Source organism: Caloenas nicobarica, chromosome 16 (genome assembly GCF_036013445.1).
Source record: "Caloenas nicobarica isolate bCalNic1 chromosome 16, bCalNic1.hap1, whole genome shotgun sequence".
NCBI classification, from domain to species: Eukaryota; Metazoa; Chordata; class Aves; order Columbiformes; family Columbidae; genus Caloenas; species Caloenas nicobarica.
Genome location: NC_088260.1, coordinates 12,868,930 through 12,888,677, shown reverse-complemented (window position 1 = coordinate 12,888,677; position 19,748 = coordinate 12,868,930). Strand labels below are relative to the sequence as shown.

Sequence of the window (19,748 nt, the reverse complement as noted above, 5' to 3'; positions counted from 1 at the left end):
CCTTGGGCTTTGCCTGCTGGTGATGGGGATCCAATGGATGGTGTCACCGCCCAGAGCCCTTCCACAGCGCTGGCTTTGGGTGACAGCTCCTCTCAGTGCTCCGGGAGGCAGGCAGGGAGCCCAGGAAGGACACGTCTCCAAAACATGGCAAAAATGCACGGTTAGATGGGCTGGACTGGACAAAAATGAGCAACAGCTGCAAATCTATCGCTTGGTGTCTCCATGATGCCGGTCAGGGGCTGAGCACTCAAACCCTTTGGGCCTTTGCTGGCCACCAGGTGTCCAGATCCCTCCAGTGATGTTGCAGGTGACATCAACACTCTCCAAATGGTATAGAGCCATAGATGGTGGTGGCAAAAATTAAGTTATAATCCAGCCAGACAGTTAGAGGGTTAAGGTCTTAATGGTGCCCTACGTGCCATCGTGGGTGACATCCACGGAGAGGCGGAGGTGAGAGAGGTTGGGTCATATGGGGACGGTGTTTTTTGGTGCAGGCTGGAGTCTCTCCAGCTCTGCAGGTCAGTGTTTAACCCCCTTTTCTCTTTTCCAGCTTCCCATTACTATAAGTACAAGCAGCAGTTCATTTTCCCAGGTAAGTCCCTTCGACAGTCTCTCCTGTAACATGGGGAGGTGAGAGATCCTTTGGTGGGGTGGGTGCATGGCTGTGCAGGGGAGATTGTGCTGGGGTGGGATTTCTCCCCCCAAACCAGCACACTGTTGCGGGACTGGGCACTCCTGAGATGCTGCAGGGCTGGGTGGCCATAAGTTATTCCCAGCTAGAGCTGAGTGTGGAATTAAACCATAGCTGGGGATGGAGGGAGGTTTTCATAGAATCACAGAAGGGTCTGGGTTGAAGGACCTTCCCAGCTCCCCCAGTGCCCCCCCTGCCATGAGCAGGGACATCTGCACCAGCTCAGGTTGCTCAGAGCCCCGTCCAGCCTGGCCTGGGATGTCTCCAGGGATGGTTCAGCCACCACCTCTCTGGCCAACCTGGGCCAGGCTCTCACCACCCTCAGGGCCAACAATTCCTTCCTCATGTCCATCCTGAAGCTCCCCTCAATCACTCTTCTCTCTTCTCCCCAGACGTGGTGCCCGAGACGCCGACCCGAGCTCCTCAGGTTGTCCTCCACCCCGTCAACTCCAACCCCATGTGAGTGCCTCCTCCTCCCAGAAAGCTTCACCTTCCCCCCTCAGCAGCACATCCTTCGCACCCCACCTTCTCCCAGCACCCATAGGTGCTCCCCTGGCTCTGCAGAACCAGTCTGGGGCTTGGGGATGCCTTTTGGGGCGGCTGGTTGATGTGAACCCCTTGTGCTTCTGCTGCCCTAACACAGCTCAGGGCTCTGGCTCATATCTCAGGGAGGAGAAAGGTTGAGCAGGCAGGAATTGATTTATAACCCACAACGATGCACCTGCCCAGCGCTTCGCCATCAGAAAAAAAATGACTTTCAGTTGCAGAAGCCAAAGCCCAAGCGATTAATCTTTTACTAAACTATAAGCAGAGAACCGGGGTCTTTGAGATTGTTTTAATAAAGGTGGTTCTTGCAGCTGCACCTGTAATATTTTTAAGGCAAATAAGCTGAAATTAGTTTTGAAATGCAGTATCTAATTGTTGTTAGGAACAGTGGGTTGGGTCCAAGCTACTCTGCCGAATCCAGCATTTGCTGAGGTCCTCGTGTCTGTGATGCTGCGTTTCAGGGTTGCTTGTGACCCTTTTTATAAATGCCATTTTTGAAGGATTTTACGAGCTGGGAGTTGAACAGATAGAGTCTGGCTCTGGGTTTGTGTCCGGCTCTCCCACGCTCTCCAAACCGCATCGGCAGCTGCCGGGGGGTCCAGCAGATCTCACCTCTGGGGGAGGTGATGGGAGGGCTGGGGCCAGGGCCATCATTCCTTCTGGTGGCTGGGAAATTGATGGCAAAGTCGTGAAGTCGGTGCCTTTTTTTTTTTTTTTTTTCCCTTCCCTGCTTAAAACAAGGTATCAGGTGTAGTGCTGGCAGGCTTGTGTGGGAAAACAGCTTTCAATATGCAAAATCTGTGATGCTCCTTGTGCTCAGCCCACTGAAAATAATCTGCGGGAGTTTATCTTGGGGTTGGCTGGGTTAAACTGCAGACTGCTTCAGATACTGGGAAAACGGGTTATTTGGATACCGGGGAGATGGGTATTCATGCTGGGTCAAAGATCAGGCAGGAGGAGGCTGCTGCTCCTGCAAATGGCTGGTGCAGAACGATCTGCATCTATCTGGGTTTTCTGTACTGCGTAAAATATCAGGGTTGACTCCTTTTGTAAATGCAACTGGGATTTATAGCTCTTTAGTGGCAATTGAATGAGGTGGGAAGTTCAGGACCACTGTGTCCGAGTGGCTTGGGGGGTGTTATGCCTCTCCTGTGATCCTCACTGCCTTTGGGAGGGGATGCTGTTATTTATCTTATTGCTAATAATAATTTTTTATATATATATATATGATGTTTAAAACCATCCGAGCTGCTCCAGCTGATCTTCCCCATGGAATTTCCCTAATTCCCGGTTAACTATTGGGTGCAGCGAGACCCTGGTTGTGGACCTGGTGGTGGGAGGTGTTGTGTAAGCGGAGAAGAAAAAGAGGAGCTGCTGACCCAGGGAGCAGGGAAACGAGACAAATTCGGGTGCTTTTACTGCGGGGAGGGTCTTTGAAACCTCCACCTCTCAAAAATAATTGAAAAACCCGTTTTCTTCTCTCCTGGCCGCTAATCAGCCGCGCTTGTTGCTTTGGCTGGTGTTTGTTGGGAAGGTAGTTTTGATTTTAGAAACCACCTAAAAATGCTGTGAGCCTGTACCTCGATACGGTGACAAGCTGTGAGGGTGTAAATGTGTCCCTCAGCCAGGGGCGATGCTGGGTGATGGTGTATCCTCCGCACCATGTGCTTTAGGTGATGGGATGGAGACCTGGTCGTGTGCTCCCACAGTATCAAGTCCATCCTGGAACTTCATGCATCCAATATTAATGAATGTCATAATTAATATTGCTCATCCCTGCTATCCTTCCCCCTCCCGTGTGAGCACCCAGGGATAGGGGCAGCCAGGGCGTGGGTGGGAAGGGGCTGTTCTTCCCAAAGTAGCAGCGAGCTTGGTATTTCTCTTCCCTGATCCCTTTAGCCCTGGTGCAGAGTGATGCTGTGGGATGCAGGACCTGGTGCCTGCGTGTGCTCCCTACCTCGCCGTGTTTTTACCCCGTGGTAATTCAATAATTCTTTTAACAGCCTGGAAGGAAACCCATTGCTTCAAATTGAAGTGGAGCCCACCTCGGAGGTGAGATGTCTGGGCTCGCTCCTCTGCTTAATGGGCCTTTAGTTTACACACATCTTGGGGCACATTTCACAGGAACCAGAGACGTTTAGCATCTGTGCAGTGAAATTGCTGATAATTAAATTAATGGCCAGGCCAGATCCTGCCCAGGCATCCGTGTCCCCACCCCATGACGAGGGACCCTGATGGGCTTCATGTCTGCCCTCAAGTTTATAATTCAATGAGCTTTTCTGAGGTGCATCAAAAATGTGACGGAGGGCAAGAGGTGAAGGGTGAGGGTGGGGATGCAGCTTTTAATGGGGGTTGTAAATCCTGCAGAAATTACATACGAGGATCAGGGGAAAAGTCGGATCCATCCCAGAGGGCTGGGGGCTGCAGACCGGAGGGTGCCGGGGTGGGAGCGGTCAGGATTAGCAGAGCACAGCTTGGCCAGGGTACGACGAAATACAGAGAAATGAATGAAATACCTCAGTGTGTCACTCTCTTATATTTAAATCTGGGGTAAATAAAGACCCCACCTTGTAAAACCTGGGTTTCTGCCAGCTTTGCATAAAATGCAAAAGCCTTTGGAAGGTACCTGTTCGGGTTCTCTAGGTCTAAGGGAGCAGCCGGTGGGTTTGTGGGGCTTTGTCCACATTATCTTCCTTGGCCACAGATTTTTTTACCCCTTCGCCCCCCACTGCAGAATGAGGAAGGCACTGAGGAGGCTCAGGAATCTGAGGACGACTTTGAAGAGATGAACCTCTCGCTCCTCTCCGCCCGCAACTTCCCCCGCAAGGCCAGCCAGACCAGCATCTTCCTCCAGGAGTGGGACATCCCCTTCGAGCAGCTGGAGATCGGCGAGCTCATCGGCAAGGGCCGCTTCGGGCAGGTCTTTCACGGCCGCTGGCACGGGGAGGTGGCCATCCGCCTCATCGACATCGAGAGGGACAACGAGGACCAGCTGAAGGCCTTCAAGAGGGAGGTGATGGCGTACCGGCAGACGCGGCACGAGAACGTGGTGCTCTTCATGGGAGCTTGCATGAGCCCTCCCCACCTCGCCATCATCACCAGGTAAGCCCCGGTGTCTCGTGCTCAACTGGAAATCAATTTTTTTTCTTTCCAAAACACATTCCTGAGATCAAATGTTACCGGGAGGAAAGGCTGGCCGTGCCTCCCTGTCCTAGCAAAGGGATGTTCTCCATCTGCTGTGATTTATGCTGTGGAGCAGATACCAAACCCATCTAAGTGGGTCTGGGCAGGCTCATCTCCGGTAGAAGTAGAACTTGAGATAGGAATGGTTTGTTTTATCCAGGGACAGGAAGGACTTGGTTTAGAATCATACAATATTTTGGGTTGAAGGGCCCTTTCCAGCTCCCCCAGTGCCCCCCCTGCCATGAGCAGGGACATCTGCACCAGCTCAGGTTACTCAGAGCCCCGTCCAGCCTGGCCTGGGATGTCTCCAGGGATGGGGCATCCAGGACCAGGTTTTAACCAGAACAGGTGTAACCTGGTGGGATCAGCAGCTTCTGTTCCAGGTTATTTTTTTTTTTGCGTGGGCCCTGATCAGGTCCCTGGATGGGTGGTGGGGTCTGGACCCTGCTCGAGCACTACCGCAGACATTGCATAGAACAGACAGCCCTGCCAAACGTCAGGTTCCACGGGTAACTCAGTGCTGGAAAACAGCTCTGGGATTTGGGATCTCCCAAACCATCTCAAACACCTCCAGAGCTGCCTCGCTCCTAAGGAATTGTTCTGTACCCGCTGTCACCCCCGTGCCTGGTGCAGAACGCAGCACTGAGCATCCCAGCGTGCTCCTTGCACGGGTGGGCAGTCACAAAATCCACACTGGCCTCGAGGTGGGGAGGCTGCAGCTGCTCCCGGGGCGGCTGTTGTCATGAGAAATACATTTATTCCTGACTATTCAGGTATTTCGCTCACCTCTAGACCATGCACTCAGCTGCAGGGCTTGGGGCGGTGCCGCTTCGCATCCCGCCACAGGGTCCCTTCTCGCGGAGAAGTTTCCCCAAGGTGAGGTTGAATTTCCAGCCTCCTCCTGGCAGCGTTTCAAAAAGCCTGCGCTGAGATGGCAACGCTTCTGACAGCCATTAATGATGAAATATTGCATCATCCCTTCCTAATGTCACCTGGAAAGTGGCACCTCGTGGTCTCCTGGTCCCAGCTGGGGTGGCTCTGTGGGTACCAGAGTGAGTGGCTTGCTCTGCTTCCCCTATTGCTCAGCAGAAAAGGATTTCAACCCAAATTTGTGGCTCTTCATGCCATCACTTGCTCCCTGCCCTAGTGGGTTCATATTCCATGTTTGGCTCACGAGTTGCATCCTCCAGAGACGAGGTGACTCCAAACAGGGGCTGGTTCTCCCCAGCTGGGGACTGGAAAAAAAAATGCTTTTTATTTTGGACCAAAAAAAGAAAAAAAAAAAAAAGGCATCTGGGAGAATTCAGCAGCATTTCAGATCTCCATCTGTGAGCCAGCTTCAGGCCAAAAGCTTTTTGAAAAGTGTGCAAACACAGGTATTGATCGATGCATCAGAAACCCCAACTGTGTGTTACATCGGGCGGCGTTGCCGCCTCTACCCAGAGGAAAATGCAGATTCTCCATCCTGCTCCGCGATCCCTTTGCAGCCCCTATTTGCTCAGCTTTTCAATCCTATTCAATATCAAAACCTGGCAAATATACTCTTTTTTTTTTTTTTTTTTTAGCTACAAAGTGTTTTCTATTCTAATGCCTCTTTATATAAAACTGTAAAGGTGCCACTTTTGACAGTTTGACAAAATAAATATGTGCACCGCAGCAGCTTGATGCATTAATATGAGGTCTGCGAAGCGCGCTGCTCGCTTTGCTTTTCCTCCCAGCTGCGCTCGGTCCCTTTTTTTAAGGTCAAAGTACAGCTTTATTGGATTGCCCTAAATATAACCTGTGCTTGCAACGTCCCTGAGCGTCGCCTGCTCTTTGCCTACAACCGGCAATGAACTTTTATATGTAATTCTTCGAAGGCTGAATCAACGTCGTGGTAGTTTTTCGGTTGCATTTGGGAACCCGTTTGGTTTTTCCTGTTGGGATTTCTGGGGCTCATGGCTGGTGATGGCCATGAGGATGGAGAAGAAACATGGGGGATGCTGGAAGGGCGCTCGGAGCTCAGTCTCGGGGAATTTTTGGGAAGGCCGGGACTGCAGGAGCGCACAACCCTTAGCCCTGAGGTAATTTCCAGACATAATTTATTCCCTTTTGAGGCTTTCCATGGGTCTCTGTTTTGCTGGTGCTTCCTGGGACTCTCGGGCCAGAACATCCCTTGAATTTCCCAGAGGGATGGCACAGGGATGCTCTTGTGCCTTCCATCCTTGCCTGATCTATCCTTGGTTAAACAATTGTTTGGGGGCTTCTTGGGACATCTCTGATCATCTCCTGTGGGGAAAAAGCCTTCTCACCATCATGGTGATCTCCATCCCACCCACCTTTCCTTACCTGTTGGAATAGGCAGGTGTATCCTAAGGGATACGACATCCCTGGAGCTGCTGCTCGGTGTTGTAGGGAGTGAATATTGGAAGAGGACAATGTGGACTGGCAATGGTCCAGGATACTGGCAATGGTCCAGGATACTGGGAATGGTCCAGGAAGTGGCACTGGGGGAGGAGGGAGGATGGTGACCCCGCGCAGGGGACAGCATCGCTCTTCAAATGGGATTTTTCTGAAGGGACTCACATTCTCCCTCTGGGTTTATGGGAATAACTTAAAACCAGGCTTTGCTTGGAGCAGCAGAGAATCAATCGCAGGTGTCTGATGGGGCTAATTATGGATACAAACCCAGAATGTCCAAATTTCCTTGCCCGCTCCTCCCCGCACACGTCCCCGGGGCTGAACTGGTTTTGTGCAGAAGTTGCCCCTTCTGGGTGCCCAGAAGTTGTCGCTCAAGGACTCTTTTTCCACCAAGAAAAAAAAAAAAAGAGCAATTTCTTGTAGCTGTTAAAGAAATCTCCATTTTCCTGCCAGCACGCTGGAAACAGCTGCCGGTCCCTGGAAGGGGCTTCACCACGCCGTGCCGCCCGGTGCTGCCGGAGGGGAGTTATTTATAGATGGGTTTATTTTTACTTTTTCACGTCCCTACATTTTCCTTCCTGCCCGCTTGTGTTATTCAAGGATCCTCTCATTAGCAAAAAGAAATCTCCCCCTCCAAATCATGGTCCACAGGGAAAAGCTGGGAGGGCTGTGAGCGCCTGGTGAGGGGAAATTGAGGCAACGACTTGCTGATGGCTCTGATTTTCTGATCTGGCCAGATGATTTGGATCAGTACTGTTTAATGCCTTCATCAGTGACGTAAACCGTGGGATGGAGTGCAAGTTCGTGGATGATACTGAGCAGACATGAGGAAGGAATTGTTGGCCCTGAGGGTGGGGAGAGCCTGGCCCAGGTTGGCCAGAGAGGTGGTGGATGAACCATCCCTGGAGACATCCCAGGCCAGGCTGGACGGGGCTCTGAGCAACCTGAGCTGGTGCAGATGTCCCTGCTCATGGCAGGGGGGGCACTGGGGGAGCTGGGAAGGTGCTTCCAACCCAAACTGTTCCGTGATTCCTGAGTTGTCTCTTAATGCTGCCATCTGGGTTGGAAACAAAGAAATTCAGCATCTTTTGGCCATGGGAGGTGGTGACTCCAAAGAGCGCTTCCATCAGAGCTGCTAATAGATTTTCTCTTGGGGAATGAGTGGTGGGGACAGTTAACATTCATCTTAATTAGTCTTGAGCAAGAGTGAATGCGAGCCTTGGTGCTTTGAGCGCTGCATAATGAATAGCACGAAACGGCATCAAAGTCCTCAGCCCGGTGGAAATGAAAGGACTGAAAAAAATACCGTGTTTGCTGCATAAAGGCAAATGACAAGTTGTTTTTGCTGGTGTTGAATGAGACAAAGCCGGGCTTGGGTAAGCTCACGTTAGCTCTTTTGGGGTTCCTGGTCCCGGCCCCCGTTGGCAGCAGGATGGGGAGGGGAGGTAAAGCCTCAACCACCCGGGAGGTCCTTCAAAGGACAAAGCCTGACAGTTTTTTGAAATGCTATTAAAATGGCTCAAGCCACCCACAAAGGTAGCAGAAACTACCAGGTTTTAGGATTCTCGGGGAGGGGGGGAAAAAGGAGGATTTTAATGCTTATTGATCCTTCCCAAGGCTCCTGTGTCTCTTTGAGTCTAGGGTGAAAGTGGGGATGAGGATCAGCATGTTTGGTGCAGCTTTCTGGGCGGCATCAGTGGCTCTTTTTGGGTGGGAATGTTGTTTTTAAGAAGGGAGTGAGGTTGGCAGATGGGAAAGGTGGGAGAGAGGAGGTTTGGGCTGGATCCTGCCCATGCTCCGAGCTCCCGCTGCCTTGCGTGGGGGACTTAGTGCAGCTTTTCTAAGAAGATTCTTCGGTTTTTAGTGAAAGACTCAAACGTGGCGATTAGGATCCCATGCAAAGACCCTGGGGTTTGCACCCTGAGATGCTTCTGGCTGGTTTTGACCCCTATTTTGTCATGATGTGATGCAGGAGTGACTCCGGATTAACAGGGCGCAACCGGAGCCCACTCGGTGGCTGCTGGCACTCGCACCTGCGGCTGCGTGGCCGTGATTTATAGCTCTGGTGTGATGTGTCAGGAAGACCAAGGAGAATGCTGAAGAACATTGGGGAATTAAGCTTGACCATGGCAGGACTGTATAAAGAGAATTAATTTGGTGAAGGTGCCTTTCAGCAGAGGAACTTGGAGTGTTTCTGCTGGAGAGGGAGCGTCTCGCGGAGTCTGGGGATAAGAGTGCTGAGGACGAACAGAAACCTCTTCTCATGTGAGATACCAAAGAGGAAAAGAGAGTTTTTTTTCTTTTTTCCTCCATGGCAAAGCAAACTGGCTTTAATAACAAGGAACACGTTACCCAGCATGAATTGATAGGGAAGGTGTGAGAGTGAGGGATGGGAAGATGGGAGATGCTACGGCTGTATCTTATGGGATAAATTTCTTGTGCCGCATGAGCTAAATTTTAGGGCTTATTTTGATTTTATAATTGATTTCTATGCTGGCTTTTGACAATGTCTAATGCTTGGCTCCGCTGCTGGGTGGAACAAACCCGGCTCCTTGCAGGGGATCCTCTCCCATCCCAGACCCTGATCCCTGCCCAGAACTTTAGGCAAAGCTCGGCTTTAAGCTCTCAGCTCTTCCAAGCCTCTCCCTGTGCCAAACCTCCTGACATTTACAGCGTCCCGGCTCAGCTGTGAAGGATTTGGGGCTTGTATAGCTTAATGCTTAGGGAGCTGGAGGCCGAGTGGATATTTAATGTAATCTGAAGGACAGGAGAAAGGGGAAGAGTTTAAACCATCACACTGAAGACAAAACAGGTTGGGGCTGTGTGGTTTTTCACCCATGGGGCAGGATGGGCTGTGCAAGTTTGCAGCCATCCCGTCCTTCTCTCCAGGGAACAACATTGGCCATTTGGGCTTTGATGAGCAACAAGTTGGCTTTTTCTTCTCCTTGCAATCCAATGATATCAAAATGCACCCTATCAGCCTTTTTCCCCTGTGCAGAAATTTAAGCAGGAGCTCTAAATCCTGCTCAACAGGAGGGAAATTGAGGCACGGAGCTGCCACCCATCCCAGAGCTGGACATTTAAAAGGTGTATAGATGAGGCTCTTAGGGACATGGTTTAGTGCTAGAGTTAGGTTATGGTTGGACTCAATGATCCTGAGGGTCTCTTCCAACTGAAATGATTCTATTTCTGAGCTGCCTTTTAGGTCTCCCCACTCATGGGTGTCTTTTGGGAGCAAAAGCCATGAAGTCCTGTCTCCCCCAAGCCTCCCCCTGTCTGAGCACCCACTTTGGGGACCCAAAGCATCCTGTCTTGCCTCTCGGTAGTTTTCCCTCCTCTTATTTTCTGCCGCGTTTCCCCTTTCCCAGCAGTTAAAGTAATGGGGCTCGTAGATCATATAATAAATAGGTATCGACTTCATGCCACAGGCTGGATCAGAATTGATTGACCGGTGGGAATACACTCCTGCGCAATCAATAAGAGGCCATCAGGCTGGATAAATCTTGATAACGACTGACAACAGGAAAGTCAATATGTGTATTAATATATACGTTAAGAGAGCATATATCTTCCGTCTGGAGACAGCGTTGCTTTAGGCAGCTTGTGGAGCGGGGTGGGTTGGAGGGGAGACCGAAATATCCCGAGCAAAGAAGACGGTGAGGCTGGGGAAAGGCAGCAGTTTGATCCTCTGCGAGGGTGTTTGGTGTTGAAATAAGAGCTGGTTCGGTGCTGGCTGAGCTGCTCAAATCCCCACCGGCCGGTGTTCGTTAGCGCCGCCTTAACGTGCTGCTCTGGCGGGGGATGCTCCCAGAGAAAGTTCTCCTTTGTATTTCAAAAATACCATGGAAATATTTCTATTTTGGCTGTGGCTTCTTGAGGAAAGTACTTACCGCAGCGGGACTGAAGCACTTTACTGGAGAGGAAGGGATTTAAGCGAGTGGTTAAGGGAAAGCCTGGGATTAAGTGCCCCACTGAGGGATGGTCCCACCACATCTTTCTACTTGTCCCAGCTCTTCCCCTCGCTATTGAGTGACATCTCAGCATGACTCCTTATTTTTTCTGAGCATCCTCAATGCTGGGGATCCTCTTTGGGATCAAGGACAGCTGTTTGCTGGACAGGCTGGGGGGATCCATGCGCTGGCGCCCTCCTGCCTTGACAAATGGGAGGCTGCCCAGGGAAATAGATCCCTCTTGTCACAACATTATTCATTTTTTATTAATAATTAGTATTATTACTCTTCCAAAGCGGAACCGGGTTCTAGTGAAGCAGCTCTCTTGATCAAAAGACTTGCTTCTTCCCTCTCTTCAAAAGAAGTTTTTTCTTTTTTTTTTTTTCTAAATTTCTTTTCCTTCCTGAAGTTCAAAATAGCAGGAGGATCACTGCGCAGGGAATATATTCATCTCCTTCAAAGGCAAGGAGAGGTCAAAGCGCCTTCTCACACCCCCGTACACCCCGCCAGCCCTCTCGGAGCCGATTCCGAGCGCACCTTTCCAAAAGGCAGCAAGTGCCACCCGAAGCAGCAAGTGTTTTCGGATGACTTGTTTGCAACCAGGGCTTTAGATAAGCCCCTGGGGCTGCTTTGCATTCACCTGTCTCTGAGCTCTTTTCCCTGCAGCTGGAGAACAGCTCGTCTCCTCTGGCACTATCTCCTTCAAATGAAAATGCATGGAGTTTGCTTTTTCTAAATAACTTGATTTTTTTTCCGAAGCTGTGATGGAGTTGGAGGTACTTTTGGGGGAGGCTGATCCCCCTCCTCCTCCTCCTCCAGCCCTCGCCGTTTGCCTGTGCTGGCTGTAGTTATCTCCCGTGCCAGCTGCTGGGAGGACAATTTTGTTGCTTAAGTGTAATATCCATCAAAGGACGGTGCTTCCATCGGGCAGAGATAGTGAGTGAGGGATGAGGGGAGCACCATCTCTTCGGGACGTTTCTATTTCCCCACGGTGATTTTGCTCTGTGCCAAGCGGGAACCGGGTTGCTGTGAGCTCTGAGTTGAGGATCTGAGCTTTGCTGTGGCCAAAAACCTCCTGGCAGGTGATGAATTCCCTGCCTGCCCATGGGGTTGCTTTGGGAGACTTGTGTAAGGGTTTAATTTGGAGGTAGAGTTCGATGAGGAAAGTGTTTTCGCCCCTGAGCGATGCACTCAAAGGGCTGGGCTCTGGTGGATGCTGATGGTTCCTGGTCCAGCATCTCATGGCCCTGTGATGCTGCGAAGGTTTTGGCTGCTGCTTTCTCACCTGGTCATGGTCCAGCAAGGACGGATGGGGTTTCTCCGGGCCTTGGGGAGGAAGGAACCCACCTGAGCAAAGGAGAAAGCAGTTCCTGCAAAGAGAAGGGAAGTGAAATAAAAGTTGTAGATCCTGGGGCTGAAACGTTTCCATGATGAATCTCGGGGCGCTGCGTATGTTGGCTCAGAAAAGAGCTGCTTCACTTCATGGGGAAGTTTTGAGGAGGGTAAATCCCATTTAAACCAGTCCTGAGCATCCCTCGGCAGGGCTGGGAGGACCCGTGTCCCCGCTAGCACTGGGTGCTGCTGGCATCCCAGCAGGGACAACTGGCCCAGGAACCAGTCGAGCTTTTTTATCGCCCCTCTAAGCTTTTCATTAAAAAGTATATATATAGATGTGTGGTCCAACACATGCCAGCTTTCTCCTTAAACTGAGACCTAACGCGCTCATTGCAGCTCATGGAGGTGTGACCCTGGCTGTCCCCGCTGTCCTCGGGGTGGCTTGGGGACATCGAGCTGGACGGTGCCACCGCTCCGCTTCCCCCACGCCGGCGTAGCAGGGCGAGCGTGCAGCAAAGGTGCGAGATTTCCCATTGATTTTGAGGAAGACAAAGGCTAGGGATAAAAATTCACCCAAACCTCTCCCTTTGTTGGCCTCCCAGCCTTGTTTAATTTTCCCTTTTGGGGCTGTTTCATTTCAAAAGCACAGTAGCCAGATGTTGGTAAAAGAGGAAAACAAGCCAATAGGTGGAAACAGCTTGAAAAGTTCCCGAATAACTTGGGCACGTGCAGGCAGGTGCATTGCTTGGTTATCCCCTCCCTGCCGTGGTTAGTCCTGCTCAAACGAAATCAAATAAGTCCCAGCTCAGTGGCTCTGCTTGCTGTGGCTGTATCTTTCTTAATATTCCCCAAAGATTTATTTTTCTCCGTGAAACAGTAAAAATCTGTAAACCGATGGGGAAAGTGGAAGCATCTAGACAGGCTCTCCTTTGCTCTGGCTTTCTTGAAGTGCAGATGTAACCTGCTAGTAGAGGTATTTTTATTTTAAAGTACTTATTATTAATTCCCCTTCTCTCCTTCTGTGTCTCCCGTGGGTTTATAGTGCTGGCTATCACCATGGCGTCTGAGCTGCTTCCCCATAAATCAATATATGAGCAAGTAATGAGCTTCCTGGGGTCTGGCATTTATCACTATGGGGTGCTCAAATGATCCTATTTAATTTAATGGGCATTTCTGTGGATGGTTGGGCAGAGGGAAGAAAAGCACAAAACACCGGTAAGTAACGGCATTGCAACTTGCATGTAACCATCAGCTCAGAAGTTATTCTTGCTCCTGAGCAAAAGCCAGGCTTCGGGCTTCAAGCCTGTGGAGGTGATGGCCACCAATGTAGAGGTGATGGCCATTGACATAGACGTGATGGCAATTAACATAGAGGTGATGGCCATCAATGTAGGGGTGATGGCCATTGACATAGACATGATGGCAATTAACATAGAGGTGATGGCCATCAATGTAGGGGTGATGGTCATCAATATTGCAGGAAGGGGGAAAAAAAAAACCCATGGAAAGGGGATGGATGAGGTTGTTTTCCCATCGCATGGCAAAAAATATCAAGAGGCTCCAGCTCTTCCTTGCTTAACCCCCCCCCCAAACTGTTCCTCTGCAAGTTGCTTTGGCTTTGCTCCCATTGCTGATGTCTTCAGCCCACGCTGGTGAAATGCAGAGTGTTTATAAAGCAATTTGGGATTTGGCTTGCTTGGCTGAACACTTCAAAAACTCATTTTGAATAGAGATTTGCATCTGCAGCGGGATGGGGCTGCAGGGCCAGGACTTTTGAAGGGGCTAGTCTGCGGGGATGGTTGGGAGCTGAGGTTGTGCCGGGGGTTGAGGTGCACCCCTGAGTGCTGGGGACCCGGGATGGACCTCTGCATGTCCCCGAGCTGCCCGTCCTGGCTGTCCCTGCTGCCCCTTGGCTCTGTCTGGGCTTTGGCCACCACGGCATGCGTCACCAACCTCCTTGCTCTGCCGCCGGGTGGGATGGAGAGGTCTAAGAGGAGAAGACAAGTATTTGGTGATGAATACGTACTTCAGTGCTGAATAAGCTGGGATCTAGCTGAAGATGCAAATCGTCCGCCTTTGTTTCTGGCGTCAAGCGTAGGCGTCTCCGGCCGTGTGATCCGCGGCATCGCTCGCTCGCAGCCGCCCGGGTACCTCAATGCCGTGGCTCAGCGTCGACCTCTTGAGTGGGAAGGCAGAAGCTGATGTGCGTGCCCCGGGAGCCGCGCTTTGTGTGCCCGAACGGGGAACGATTGACGGCAGAGGAGGAACGCGAAGAAGCCAAATTGTTGAGCTCTAGCCGTGAAAAGGTTGTGCAGGTGGTGGCTGAATGGGCTCAGGTGCTGCATAAATAGGTATCAACCGGGCTTTATCTCTGCGTTGGCAGCTCCTTATCCAGCAAGAAAACTCGAACAAATACTGACGTGGCTGTCACTAGTTGAATTCATTTGGAGGAATTATTCATGGAGGGGAGGAGAGAGGCACCTGGGCTGCCTTGGGGTCTGGGGAGCAGTGGTGGCACGTCCCATGCCCATGGTCCTTCACCATGTGCTGATGCCACCACCCCAGGGCCGAGTGGTGGCTGCTGTCCCTGTGCCGGGGCTGGCGCCGGGTGCACCCGCTGCCTCCTTTAATGTGATGTTCCTCTGGAAATGAAATGGAGAGATGGGCATCTCGCCAGGAAGGGGCAGGCGGGCTCCGCTCCTGGGCTTATCTCTGCATTTCAGATAGGCAGAAATCGGAGGGTTTTTTTCTCAAACTACCCTTTTTCCTGGAAAACAGCTGATCTTAACTCACTTTAGGGCTGAAATCAAACTCCTTTCCCTCGCTAATCTATTCATCGCATTTGTAAAGTCAGTTCCCGACTAATGCAGACCACAAGGAACTTTCTGCAAGAGTTTTCTCTGGGGGAAAACAGGCGTATGCTGGGGACCGGGGGGGCTGGGGACTCCTTCGTGCACGGACAGGTCATGGAAGGTGACAGAAAGCCTTTTGCATCATGGAGCTTGAAGCTTTACAGCTCTATTTGGCAAATTAGTGCAAAAAAACCATACTGGGAAGATGGTCTGTCATTATTTTGCACCCTTTAATTCCAGTTGCAGAAACCCAAGGGTTGTCTTTATCACTTATTTCCAAGCAGCGGTTTGAGTGCTTAGATCCTAATCTTGAGAAAAACTCATATTTCGCCATGACTGCAGCCAAATGATGGCAGGAGATAGGAATCGGCTGCTTTAGAGGGAGATGGTGTTTGTAATCATGGGTACCTGGGGTTTCCAGTCCAGCCGGGGTGCTCAGGGACATGCCGAGACACCCCAGCAAGGAAAAGTGTTACCGAGGAGGCACTTGAAGGGTACAAAGATGCTCTGAACTCCCTGCTGGGCCTTGCTTGTGTCCGGCAAGGTTATTCCCAACGCAAGCCCTGATAAAGTGCTTTGAATGATAGAATAATTTTGGTTGGAAGAGACCTTTAACATCATCGAGTCCAACCATAACCTAAATCTAGCACTAAACCATGTCTCTAAGAGCCTCGTCTATGCTGTGGTCTTTTCAAAATCCATGAGATGTTGGGTCAGTCCCATTCCTCCTTGACCTGAAAATTGTGCTCTCTGCCCATGGAGTTTTTGGCATAGGAACAGGAGGGTCTTTTGTATCCATGAACTTCTGGAGGAGCAAGCAAGGTTTGTTCCCAATAAGCGTTCTCCTCACTTTCTGGATCACATTTTAATCCTTATTTGCACCCAGGTGATGGCCTTGGCCAGGGGATGTGCGGTAAGGATGGGGGAACGGTGATAGCCTGTGGTTTTTGGGGATTGTTGTTGCTGTTTTCAGTGTCCCCACAGCGCAGCCTCCTGGGGGTTTTGCCTTATTCTGCACTGAGCCACCATGGGGTCAAAGATAAAAGAGGGACTTTATCACGGTGTCGTATTCCTGATTTCTCTGCTGCTCACCTGTCCAAGGGGCTGTGCTGAGCATCGCTGCCCTTCATCCCTTGGTTTGCCTCTTCTTCCTTGCCCAAGCTGGAGGTCCGAACTGTCCCCTCACCCGCTCTGAGCATCATGGTACCCAGGTAAACCCAGAGTGACTCGGTGTGATGCTCCTCAGCCCTTCTAACAGCTCGGGCTGGTTATTTCCACCCAAAAAGGGCAAAACCCGTTATCTCCCCAAGGACAAATCCAGACTGGTCCATACTGGCGTCCCCAGTGTTGGAGGAAAGGGGTGAGGGGAAAGCGGTGGAGCCGCGTGAGGATGCAGGAATTCGATCCTGTAACTTATTTGTTAACTAGAACAGGATCAAATTAACATCTGCGGTTGCCGAAGCCTCTTTACCGATGTATGTATCGGGTGCTTTATTTTCTGGGCACAGGTATCCAGTCTCATCTTTCTAAAGTTGCCTGTAATGAGTGTGGGTGGATATAGAAAAGCAAAAAAGCCCTTTTTTTTGTGGGCGGGAGTCGACGCAGCATCCACCCACGTCCTCCATTATGATATTCAAATGTCAATATATTTTTAATTGGTTTATATCCCCCCCCTCCCCCTCCAGCTGCCTTTGGTAATTAAGGCTCTGTAAATAGATTTTACTGTAATTGGTACGAGAAGGAAAATTGGAGGACATTGTACAGTGCATTGGGATTTGTTGGTGGTGTTTTTTTTTTTTTCCTCCCTGTTTTTCCTCTTTTGACTCATGTTACATCTGCGAGTATTGTATCCCCTTGAGAGAAGAGGCACAAAAAGTCTGAAGCGACAGGACCAGATGGTTTTGCTCATGGCTGGGACATGGGGAACCCCAGGTCACCCCTTACGGGGCTCGACGCCACGGTGATGGCACCAGCACACACTGGGGAGCAGCACCAGCTCCTCCCAGTGCCAAACTGGGGACAGCCCCCAGTTTCCCTCATGGAATCTTCAGTCTGCCTTGAGATGTAGCTAAAGCTCTTGTGGTTATTTAAAATTCCCTGCCACAGCCGCTGCCTTTGTAATTTGGGGATGTTTCTTGGCGGGGCTTTATAAACCGTGTTTTTATCTTCTCCCTTCTCCTGTTCTTTCAGCCTGTGCAAAGGACGGACTCTCTACTCGGTGGTGAGAGATGCCAAAATTGTCCTGGATGTCAACAAGACGAGGCAGATAGCACAAGAAATTGTGAAGGTACGTCGTGGTGGGGGGACAGCTGGGCACCCATGAGGGTCCAGATCCACTTGAGAGCCCAGCCAAGCTGCTCCATGGAGCAGGAGTGAAGAAATCAAAGAGGCTGGGTGGGATAGCACCTCAGCTTTAAAATCCAGGTCTCTTAGACCTCCCTCACCCACTTTGAGCTGAGCTGGGGTGGCACCGAGGCTTCCCATGAGCTCCCCGTGCAGCTTGGGGCTCATCCTGGCCACAGCTTCTCTTCCGCCTTCAAAGTGCCAGTATTTGAGTCCAGCTTTGCTACCGTGAGCAAGTTGCTAGTTGGATGTTCCTCCGCTTTTGGAAAAAAAATAAGAATCTGCAGTTGGTCTGAGGTTTCCCCGCGGTTGAGGAGCCGGTGCCGCGGTGCTCGTGGCGAGGAGCTGTGCGTGCCACGAGACTGAGCACACGGATGTTTTTCAGAGCTAAAAAAGCTTTTCCTTTCACTGAGACGACTCAAAGTGCGTGTTCAGCACTCCAGATGTGACCATATAAATAGATGCTGGGAAGGATCCTCATGTGGCCGGGAAGTTGGGTCCTGAGCCATCAAAGCTTCCCAGTGAGTGTCCGTGATGGCTCGTTTTCCTGAGAGGTGTTGAGTTGTCTACCAATGGAGGGTTGTGCTGTGATTGCAGACATATTCAGCACCAAATGATACCAAAAGTATCTGGCACGTGTCCCACCGTGGGTGCTGTGACATTGACCATGTGCCCTGCTCAATGTCAACCAGCATCTCTCTGGCCCCCAGCAAGGCCACATCATCTGGCGCTGAGCTCATGTTTAATGTCTGTCTTTGTGGGAAACAAAAGAAAAAAAAAATAGTTGTCTTTCTGGCAGATCTTAAACCCCCTTAAATATCTAAATCTTTGTTATAAACCAGAATGTGTTCTGCAATATAAACTGAATGGTGCCATTTCCCTGCCCGTGCTTACGCTGTCTCTCGTTAGATTTCCTATTTTGTGTTTGTTTACACCCAGATTTAGCGAAGTGCATGCCGTTTTTAAAGGAAATTCCTTAAATTCCCCCAAAGTCTCTGGGGTCCAGGCAGGAGCTGATGGTTGAGCAGAAGCTTAACCACATTTGTGAACCGCCCCTGTCTGTACGGGCGCTGCAAGGGGCATCTTGGAGCGCTGACTTGGCCAAGCCTCATGTTGGGGTGACGGGGGAAGCCACAGGAGATGAACCCTGAGTCTTTGTTGTGCTGTCCTGAGGCACCCAGCAGGTCTGCCTGCCCCAGGGATGCTCCTGGGCCCGTTGGGTGATGCTGTCAGGGCTATAGGATGCCTCAAAAGCCAGGTGGCGGCACCTTCTTGCAATCTCTGGCTTGTAAGTTGGGGTGTCGGAGGCAGCCAAGGGCCTCTCTGCTTCATTTCTATTTGTAATCTGTATTTTCCACTTTTTAAAGATGGATTTTCCCCCTGAGCAAACATCTCCAGCATCACGTAGGTTTGTCTCATATCTTTTTTTCCCTGACTACCGCCACTCTTGTGCTCAGGGTTCTTGCCTCCCAGATGTTCCCAGCGGGAGGCGATGGCTCGGTTCAGCCCCTTGCTCTGTGCGGGTTGTATCGCTCCGTGTGGGTTGGAGTTTTGAGGGTGAGACAATGAGATCACTGTCTTCTGCAGCTGCATGTGCGTTGGGAAGAGGTTGGAAACCTCAAATTCTTCGTGGTGTTGCGAGGTGTCCTTAGCGCTGGGGAAACATCACTGGATATGTGAGATGAAAGCATCATCATGAAGAACATCACCCATGAGATCTGCTGGAGCAAATCAGCATGAATGCCCGTGGAGCTGGTGGTTACCCCAGGAGTTGGGTGATCCTGTCACAACCCACTGCAGGGCAGAAGGACTTTGGGTCCAACCTGGGTCCCCGTAGGGATGAGCAGAGGTCCCAAGGCAAAGCTGTGCCGCATGGGTGCTCAGCGCAGGCTCTTCCTGCTCACCGGAGGGATTTTAAGACAACAGCTCCTGCTTGCAGGATAGATCCATCATCCTCCTGTCTCAGCCCCCCAAACGCATGGCTCATTGCTGGTGTGCACCAGGAGGAGCAGCTTCTCTGCCTAGGTCAGACATGAGGAAGAAATTGTTGGCCATGAGCGTGGTGAGAGCCTGGCCCAGGTTGGCCAGAGAGGTGGTGGCTGAACCATCCCTGGAGACATCCCAGGCCAGGCTGGACGGGGCTCTGAGCAACCTGAGCTGGTGCAGATGTCCCTGCTCATGGCAGGGGGGGCACTGGGGGAGCCGGGAAGGTCCCTTCAACCCAAACTATGATTCTATGATTCTCTGCTTTCCCACCTTTCCATGTCAGCCATCAGCAGATGTTACGGATGTTTTGATGGACTTGGAGGTGTCTGGCTTGGAGAAATGAAGAAAAACCTTGACATGTTGGTTTGGTTGGGCTTGGGGCAGCATCACCCAGAGGAGCTGGAGGCAGGACCAGGTGGAGGCTTTGGCTGCCCTACCCGGTCACGACAGTTGTTTGCCTTT

At 51.0% G+C, this 19,748-nt stretch overlaps 1 protein-coding gene across 1 annotated transcript in view; it reads left to right on the top strand.

The window, feature by feature from the left end:
• Window positions 1-19,748, top strand: part of KSR2 (kinase suppressor of ras 2) — an 80,466-nt gene that overhangs the window by 49,494 nt on the left and 11,224 nt on the right. Inside the window, exons 11-15 of the mRNA XM_065646495.1 lie at window positions 551-592; window positions 1,084-1,150; window positions 3,241-3,289; window positions 3,972-4,339; window positions 17,148-17,244. Of these exons, the coding sequence (XP_065502567.1) occupies window positions 551-592; window positions 1,084-1,150; window positions 3,241-3,289; window positions 3,972-4,339; window positions 17,148-17,244 (623 nt within the window). The remainder of the gene's footprint in view (window positions 1-550; window positions 593-1,083; window positions 1,151-3,240; window positions 3,290-3,971; window positions 4,340-17,147; window positions 17,245-19,748) is intronic.